At 42.9% G+C, this 9,810-nt stretch overlaps 1 protein-coding gene across 1 annotated transcript in view; it reads right to left on the reverse strand.

Annotated features, from left to right (window-relative positions):
• Positions 1-8,246, reverse strand: part of TACR1 (tachykinin receptor 1) — a 180,078-nt gene extending 171,832 nt beyond the window's left edge. The window contains exons 1-2 of the mRNA XM_005906748.2: positions 7,984-8,246; positions 7,245-7,911 (exon numbers count right to left, since the gene is read on the reverse strand). Coding sequence (XP_005906810.1) covers positions 7,245-7,633 — 389 coding nt within the window. The 5' untranslated portion in view covers positions 7,634-7,911; positions 7,984-8,246. The remainder of the gene's footprint in view (positions 1-7,244; positions 7,912-7,983) is intronic.
• Between the last annotated feature and the right edge of the window lie 1,564 nt (positions 8,247-9,810).

Below are 9,810 nucleotides of genomic sequence, written 5' to 3' on the forward strand. Positions count from 1 at the left end.
GAGCGACTTTGACTTGAGCAAATGGGAATAGCAAGTAGAGACAATGAGGATGGAAAGATGAAGGAACTAGGGACAGTTAACCAAAATAGAGAAGCTTCAGGATGGATCTATCAGAGATATGGCCACAGGGAAGAGGCATTATATTAGTAAGGGCAGCCCCAAATCAGGGTCATTATTCTTTCAACAAAAGGAATGATTTTATAAAGCTTCAAAATGGAATGAATTTAACAAATGAGACAACTTGAGTAAAATATTTAAGCAGAATTTGATCTTCTTACAATGATGCTATCTAGAAGGTTGTGGGGTTGAATTATTATTTGAGTGAAAATTTGTTAAAAGGGCTCTAACATCCTCTCTGAAACAGTAGGACCCTTATATCACTTTCCTTAGACTATATGGATTTCAAAAGCCACCTTGAGCAGGAGCGTACAGGCAGATGTCTAACGCACATGAATGCAAGTTGCATGGGTCTCCAAGTTACTAGGGAGTGGCGAGCATGAGGATGATGCTAAAAGAAATTGTTTTTAATAGTCTATCCAAAGTAGAAACAAAATCCCCATTGGTATCGAGGCTTAGATGAGACAGTGTATTGGAGAACATGCCCCATAAGGTACCATTATAAACTGTATTAATATAAAATCCTCTTTCTAGTTTCCAGGTGACAAACATGACTAAATCATTATGATGATCCCCAATCCAATGCTCTTGAAGTTTATTTTAAAAACCCAAACTTCGCATTGTTTTCTCTGTACTTTGCTGTTTATTTCCTCTTCCCCTCCTCTTCCTTTTCTTTATTTTACTCTAAGCCTTTCCCACATTCCCAAGGGTAGACCATTCCTTTGTCTCTGAACGCCCTCTGCGTGGTACTAACTGCATTGGGTTATAACGGTGTTCGTAACTTTGTTGATAGTTGAAGATTGAGAGCAGATGGGCAAAGGCAATATTTTTCTGCATTAGCATCTGGTACATAGTAAGTGCTCAATAAAGCTTTGCTGAATGGACAAATGGATGAATAAGAGGCCATTTCCCTCATTGCATCTAATTTTATCCACCCCCCACCCCCACTTCATCCTGTGCTGACACTGTCTCTAACAGCTCACCAATGTTCTCTAATTGCCAAAACTAATGTCATCATCCTTGGATTCTAATGACACTATAATATAACCCATCATAACTCACTTCTCTTAATTTTTGTCACTCCACGTATTCTGATTATTCCACTACCTCTCTGTTTCTTATTTTTTCCCTTCTAATACCTGGTAGAACATTTCCATGAATCCCTGGCTTCTTTTCCGGAAACATATATAGGTAAAAGAGATATTCTCTACTTTCAAATTTCCAATAAGCCATCTGTTCAGAAAATTCCTAAATATAGATTTTGTTTCCCTAGGATCTTCTCTAGCCCCACCTCTCAAATTGCTTGTTGGGCATTTCAAACTTATCATTATATTTTCACATAAAATCCAACAAAAACTATACTCATTTTCTTCTGACCAACTCCTCCATCCATTTCTTGATTCACTTGTGAATTCACTCAAATTGAGTCAGGCTGTCATTCTCCCCAAATACTTCGCAACTTTTTATTTCCATATTGCTGTTGTATAGTTTGTTTTACCTAAAATATCACCTTTCCTTAACATCTTCTTTAAAAATCTTATACAATCTTCAAGGCTCAAATCAGTTATCACCTTTTGAAGCCTTTCTTGATCATCACTGCTAGATTACCTCCTGCCTCCTCACTCCTATAGAATTTGTACAATACTTATGAAACCTATCATGTAACACCTTATGTTATAGTTACCTTTAAATCATTATGTATCATAAGCCCTTTGAGGGAAAGCATGAGGCCCTGATTCAGGAACCACGTACCTGGTGGCACCATCCCTTGATGGACTGGAGATCTTTTTCCAGTTTAACAGTGAGTGTTTCTCGCTTACAATCTTTATTCTACTATTTTCTAATTGAACAACAGTAATAGTAGTCAAGTGGTCCTATGATGTGCTTTTACATTGAAAATTACTCTTTATTTTCCCCCAGTTGAACCCATATATGTTTCTGACAGCCAACCCCCCACCCCCACCAAAACAAGGGCTTCGACCATTCAGGACCCTGGGGGCTCCTATGATTTGGGAAAGGATGTGGCAGGGGCAGTGGGGCAACTCCAAAGCAGGTGGGCAGCAGACCTCTCCAGGAAAGGTCCTGCAGCCAAATGGTTCATCCAAGATGTAAAAAACTCAAGAAGGTCTGTATCGACCCTTATATTCAAGATTCATGATTTGAAAAGACAGGATCAGTTACCAGGGATGAACTTCTAGTGAATGAATATTCTCAGCAACACCTGGGTGCTTAGTCATGGACTGTAAGATCTATCTAATGCTTGGGGCTGGTGCACTGGGATGACCCAGAGGGATGGTACGGGGAGGGAGGTGGGAGTGGGGTTCAGGATGGGGAACACGTGTATACCCGTGGCAGATTCATGTTGATGTATGGCAAAACCAATACAATATTGTAAAGTAATTAGCCTCCAATTAAAATAAATAAATTTAAATTAAAAAAAAATAAATTAGTGGAAAGACTTGCCTCTGGGTGTGATGGAGAAGGACTGCCCTGAGATATACAATGGGATCCAAGTCTGTCACCAAGGTGAGGTTCAAGGACAGACTGCAGGTCTAGCAGAGCCTTGGGAAGCAGGCTATTTAGACTTGTAGCTGAGTACGACTGGGAGTGGGATCGAGACCAGGGAATCAGTAAGCAGAGTTTTGTTATTTATGCATGTCTTGGTTCCTCTTTTCATCTCTCAGAGAGTTCATTCCCTCTTTTACCTTCAATCGTTACCCCTATATGAGGAAATATTTTTTTGGTCCTGAACAAATTTCATATTGTCCAGAGACCATCATCATTTGGATGTTTTCTTTCACTCAAATACAATATATCTATTTAGACCCAGTCTGAGAAGTAAGCAACATTTACCTTTCATTTGCTGAAATTAAAACAGCCCCTGCCAGGTAAAGAAACAGTGTTATCAGACTAGCACTTTTCTGAGCCTCTGGCTGCTGTGAGCTGGGTTCCAAGTCAGGTTCCCATTCGCTTCTACTGCCCTTCTTGTGGGGCTTAAGGATTGGTTCCCCCTCCTCTCTTCTTGGATGCTGCTTCACAGAACTGGAACCAGTCATCGTCACTGGCTCTGGAGGAGTGAAGGTGCCCCTCTCAGTGTCTTCCAACTTCCAATTTCATGAAACATCACACACATACCTTTTAGTTTTTAAAATACGAATTTTAAAATTTTGTTTTGAGTGGGAGAAATTACAGAGTTTTAAAAAGAAAAATCCTTGGTATTTGTTGGAGTTTAATTAGTAAACCTAATATTATTTAGTATATTTGTCTCTGCAACGTTAAAAAATTCTAGGTAACCATTGCCTTCAGTAAATGGATATTCTTTCTGAAGGGACTCTCATTATCTCTCTCTGTTCCTCTCCCTTCACTCTATGGAAAGTTTACAGGAAAGACTGAAATCAGTTCTACCATCTGCAGCTCAAGTCTTTTTCTCTGCCTACACTTTGTTTCTAGAAGGAAATTGGGCAAAGTTTACCAAGACAGTTTGACCCAGCTATTCAATTTTCAGGAGTTTATTCTATGAAAAGAACAAGGGATGCTCTCAGATTTCTGTCAAGAATATTAATTTCACAGTTACCTGTAATCATTCAAAATGGAAACAATATACATCTAAAAATAGAAGAATGATTAAATAAATGATTATAGCTATGCAATATAATGCATCCTTTAAAAATCTTATTTTGAAAACTATTTCCTGATTTGGAAAATGAAACAAAACAAAACACACACAAAAAAACAACCATTGAAACTGTTTTTATTATGATCCAAAATGTATATTGAATATGAGTGACTCTATGTGGCATAAGTAACACAAAAAAGTAAGTATAGCGTTCCAGACCTATATCTAGTTTTCTGTATTGGAATGGTAGATTGTTTACACTTTTTAAAATGGAGGTCTTGGAAATACAGCCTTGAGGCCTGACTACCTTGAAAATAGTTATAAACCCTGAGGGTGCCATTGATAATGTTCTTCCAAATGTTTTTATAGGAGCATGTATTATTTTATTTGCTCATTCATTTAATCAGTAAGCATATAGTGACTGCTAAGTACCAAGTACTCTTCTTCATTCTGAGGAGATAAAAGTAAACAAAACAGAAAAGACACGCTCCTTGCTCTGCCCAGGGTTTAGAATCCTTTAAAATTAGGAAGAAGCATTCTTTAAAATCTCATTTCATTTGGCCCAGTAATTTTATTTCTGGGAATCTACCCTAAGGAAACAATCAAGAAAACAAAATAAAATTATCATACAGAATTAGCAGATTCTCAACAGTAGGGAGATGGTTAAAGTAGTAATAGCATATTCATGTAATGGAATAATATTAAGAGGAAGCCACTACCATTATGTTACTGAAGAGTGTTAATAACATGAGAAAATATTATTCATGTTTTCCATTAATATCAATGGAAAAAAATAACCTACCAAATTACCTAGAATCTTACTTCAATAATGTAATGAAATAGTCATAAAAAGAGAAATTCAAATGTTAACAGGTGTTACTTTTGCATGGTGGAGTCGTGGGTGATTTGCATTTTTGTGTCTATGTTCTTCATGAACGAGGTTTAATTTTACAACCAGGAAAACCATGTTGCTTTTATTTTTTAAGATAATTCAAAGATGATCTGTTAAAAATTCAAGGAGCATACAAAAAGGTAATTTAACATTTCCTCCAAGTCTGCATCGCCATGGCGGAGTAAAGAAGAGATCATTCATATGGAGGCCTCTTCCTCTCTAAAACACTCTAGGGAAAGAATTGATGACCATGCCTGTAGGGGAGCTAGATTCACTGGAGGGCCTAAGGGGATTAATTCACTCTGCTCACGAGGCTGAGCAAGGAAAGCCAAAAGGAGCATTGGAGAACCTAGAGACACAGCCTTGAGGCAGCATCCCTAACTCTCCTTGAACTCTAACCCTGAGCATGCCGTTGATAACCTGCACATCAGGCACAAGTGGCATTTCTTGTCATTTCCCTCAGCTCTGACACCAGAGACCTTCTGATCTTACTGAGGGTGTCACAGGGAGTCAGGGTCCTGTGTGTAGTTTGCCTAGTGACAAACAGTGGAGTCTGAGATGTCAGAGTCAAGGCAGCCAAAATCAGGCTCCTTTCGCAACCCACTGTGAAGACCTTGACCCTGAATCCTACCCCTCACCTTCTAAGCGCAAAGAGAAAGAGAAGAGCTATGGAGCATGTCATTGCTGTATAAGCCAGAGCAGGAGAGCTGTCTGCTGGGGCTCCATCAGCTACTGAATGCTTGGGCTCACACTGACTGTCGGGTCTCCCTTGAGCTCACAAGTACCCAATGAAGTAAAAATACCAACTTTCCCTCTAAGTTAGGGATAATCAAGATAGTATGTGTAAAGCTGAAATGGCATCAGGCTTCACTGCATCAGTTATGCATCATGCTGTGAGTTTTCTAAGTTTAAGGGGGCTGAGAAGTTAAGGGAGCAGTCACTGCAGAAAGACTTACAGGTGTATCTGACATCCAGCAAAACAAATATCTAAAAACCAGAGTAGCGTAAGAGAGACATTCTCAAAAAAATTCATTTCAGTACCACTTTGAGTAATTGGTTCCTCTCCTACATTTAAAATATAAATTGACTCACCATAATTTATTTTTCACATTACATATTAAGCACATAAGAGTTGCATAAAGGGAATTTAAAAATCAGCATTTGGATATCACTGCAAAAGAAACATAGTTTCCTCTGATTTAAAAAGAGATTTGGCTATAGAATCCGCTCAAATCAATTATAAATTTTATGCAAAAGAGTTCAATAATTTTGGGAAAAAATTTTTGAAGCTTTTCTCATAGCTTCTTCTTTGGGTTTCTCATATTTATTTATCTCAGCAAGGCCATCAGAAGGACCCATTTCAAAATCACAGTGGCAGGTGTTTTAAGCATACCTCCACATCCTAGGTAAACATTTAACACTTGTGAACCTATAGATATACACATTAGAGACCTAGGGTACTCACAAAAAGTCAATACAAATAGAGCTATGCTCTAATAATTACTTTTCCATCATGCCACCTTAGGACCCACTTGAAAATGCCAGCATTTTCACTATTAATCAGCTTCTGGAACCCTAGCCTGTCGAATGCAGGAAAAAGCTCTCAGTTGCCTTTGATTGCCTTTGCCAAGCATGTTTCTCTATGGATACAGACAGTCTAAAAACATTGACCTTACATGGCAAGAGAAATTTTGAAAAACTCCTGGATCCCTATATGTGGAGTTCCTTAAGAACAACATAGCTGCCTCTCATTCCTGAATGAGAACTCCTAACAGCATAGACAGAGCTTAATTAGAATTCTGCATTTTATGATTCTAATGGAATGCTCTTAACATCCAAATAATATTAGAGGGGTAAGACGGGAGCAAAAAGCCCCTGAATCTTCAGGAAAAAGTGAAAATGAGGAATTTTGCCTACATGTACTCAAAATTGGAAAGCATCCAAAGGTTGAACAGCAGAAGAGCAGCCCTGCAAGGATTCACAGTACCCCAGTCAGGGGCCAGACCCTTGGCTATACCCTAGGTATCCCCTTTAGGCTGTAAAGGCAGAAGACAGAAGGAATATATGGAAAGAAGCAAAGCAGGAGTTGAAAGGAAAAATGTCAGGGAGATGAGTGGAGAAGGGGAAAAAAAGAGTTAAATGAAGAAAAAAAGGGGGGAGGGATGTTTCCAGGCGGCTCAGTGGTAAAGAATCTACCTGCCAATGCAGGAGATGCAAGTTCACTCCCTATGTGGGAACAATGCACTGGAGAAGAGAACGGCAACCCACTCCAGTATTCTTGCCTGGAAAATCCCATGGACAGAGGGGCCTGGCGGGCTACAATCCATGGGGTTGCAAAGAGTCGGACACAACTGAGTGATTGTACACACATATGTACATGTAATGGAAAAGAGAAAAATGGAAAGGAGTAGAAAAGGAAAGAGAGATAGAAAAGAAAAGCATCAGATAAGATTAAAATCCCCCATCAACAACTGACTCGGCTAGCTGTCAGTACAAATCCAGTGGTACAAGTGGTCAATCTCCACCTTGAACCATGCACTATTCCACCCTGAAGCTCCATAGCAATGCTATCTTCCTTTAAAGATACTTTTTCCCTTTTTCCACAAAGGTCAAGCTCACCTATCGAAGGCCACAGCCGTCATGGAGTAAATACTGGCAAAGACAGCAGCAATGGGGAAGAAGTTGTGGAATTTGCAGTAGAACAGGCCATAGTACCACTCATTGTGGACTGCGTAGGTGAAGTTCACCACAGTATTGAATGCAGCCATGGAGGCCTCTGCGAAGGCCAGGTTCACCAGGAAGTAGTTAGTAACTGTCCTCATTCTCTTGTGGGCCAAGATGATCCACATAACCACCACATTGCCCACCACGGAGGTCACCACGATGACAGTGTAGGCAGCTGCCCAAAGGACAATTTGCCAGGCTGGCTGCACAAACTGGTTAGGCTCCGAGATGTTGGTGGAGATGTTTGGAAAGAGGTCTGAGTCCACTGGGAGGACGTTATCCATTCTTCTGCTAAGTGATTAAGCCCTTCTCTCTATACACACACAGACCCTTTTGCAGCAGGGTCCTGAGCCAGCGCCTGAGGTCAAAAAGCCCTGTTTAACCCAGACGGGAGGGCTCGTAGGCGCTTTCTGGACAGAACCCCTTCCTTACAAGAAGACTTGACGCTCAAATAAAATCTTCTAGATGTGCTGTATATCCTTGGCTTTGAATTCCTCCACTTTTAAGCTTCAGGAAGCACTTGAGTTCTGTAATCTGCAAACAGCGTCTCTCCCGCGTTGAGCTGGAACAGAGAAAGAAATTCCACGGGTCAGGGTTCCAGGAGGCAGGAGACACCCCCCCCACCTTACTGCACCTGCTGCTGCTTCCAAGTGCTGTTCTTCCTGCCTGTAGCGAGAAAGGCAAAGCCCTATGCTGCGTGAGGACTTGGGGGCGAAGATAAGGCTGGGAGGTATTAGTCACAGCACGACCTGTAAAAGTCAGAGTCTATGGCCGGGATTCTGGGGCCCTGGGTCCAGCTGGAGATTTTTTTCCTCTGCTTTCATTACCGCCGCCGCCGCTGCCGCCGCCGCCGCCTGCAGCTTTGCAGGCGCCTCTTGGCTCAAGTCCTGCTCAGCTTGGGAGTTAGCAGAACCTTGGCAGGCTGCGCCCGAGGTCTTTATAACAGGCTGTAGCGACGTCACCGAGAAGGGGCAGTACCTGGGCTGCGTACTCGCCGGCCCTCTTTCACAGGGCCGCAGCTGCACTATCTGTTGACAACCGGCTCACTGCACCATCACAGCCACCAAGCCTTTTGCTGCTACCTGCTGTGGGAGTCTGCAAACCGTGCGTGCTCCCAACACAATCCTGGAGGGGGCGCTAGCTAGGTCGCCCTGGAGTAACTGCGCCAGATGGGGTCCGCTGCTGCAAGCATAGATGAACCAAAGGGGAAAAGAAGGATTTGGGAAGGAGCTGCAGGGATGGACACCCAACATCCAAAGAGGGCGGGAATGCTGCCGTAACTCTGCAGAGGCCCCTGCCTCTGGCGGTTGGTGCTGGCGATGTGTGGGGATAACGTGCCGACGCTGCGCTCCCCACCTCGCTCCAGCCCGAAACACTCCCCAAATACTTAGTTCCTTTCACTAGTAGACCGAATCCCTGGGAGGAAATGATAGTTTCTAAGCTTTGGAGAACATCTTCCTCAGCTCCCCTGGGAGCTTGGCCCCTTGCTCCGTGAAAAGCCCCAGCTAAGCTCTCCAGATGAGGCCCCTGCGCAGGCAGTGGGGACTGGGCTGAGCTCTCTGCTAACCAGTGTGTTTCCCAGACGCGCAGCTCTGGGCTCTCTGCCAGCACCCCCTGTCTCGAGTTCGCGGTCCAGCAACCTGCAGCCTCTGCCTCTGAGCCTCCCGGGACTGTGGGCCAGAGCCCATCCCCGGTAGCGTCGGGGATTCGTCTTCCTCTCACCAACCCGCTGCCAAGTTTGCATAAGCACTGGAGGAGAGGTCCGCCAGTCTTCGCTCCCCACTCCATACCCAGCCCTGGCGGGCTTTTAAGACCTTGTCTCCTACTCCAAGGCCATTTCAAATGGCCAAGCTGGAACAGGGTCCAGAGAAGCAGTAGGAAGGGCTCCCCAGTAGTTCAGTTCAGTTCACTCGCTCAGTCCTGTCCGACTCTTTGCGACCTCATGACGCCAGGCCTCCCTGTCCATCACCAACTCCCGGAGTTTATCCAAACTCATGTCCACTGAGGCGGTGATGCCATCGAACCATCTCATCCTCTGTCGTCCCCTTCTCCTCCTGCCTTCAATCTTTCCCAACATCAGGGTCTTTTCAAATGAGTCAGCACTTCGCATCAGGTGGCCAAAATATTGGAGTTTCAGCTTCAACATCAGCCCTTCCAATAAACACCCAGGACTGATTTCCTTTAGGATGGACTGGTTTGATCTCCTGCAGTCCAGGGGACTCTCAAAAGTCTTCTCCAACACTACAGTTCAAAAGCATCAATTCTTCGGTGCTCAGCATCCATACGTGACCACAGGAAAAACCATAGCCTTGACTAGACAGACCTTTGTTGACAAAGTAATGTCTCTGCTTTTCAATATCCTCTCTAGGTTGGTCATAACTGTCCTTCCAAGGAATAAGCATCTTTTAATTTCATGGCTGCAATCACCATCTGCAGTTATTTTGGAGCCCAGAAAAATTAA

The sequence above is a fragment of the Bos mutus genome, chromosome 11, assembly GCF_027580195.1.
Source record: "Bos mutus isolate GX-2022 chromosome 11, NWIPB_WYAK_1.1, whole genome shotgun sequence".
Classification (NCBI taxonomy): Eukaryota; Metazoa; Chordata; class Mammalia; order Artiodactyla; family Bovidae; genus Bos; species Bos mutus.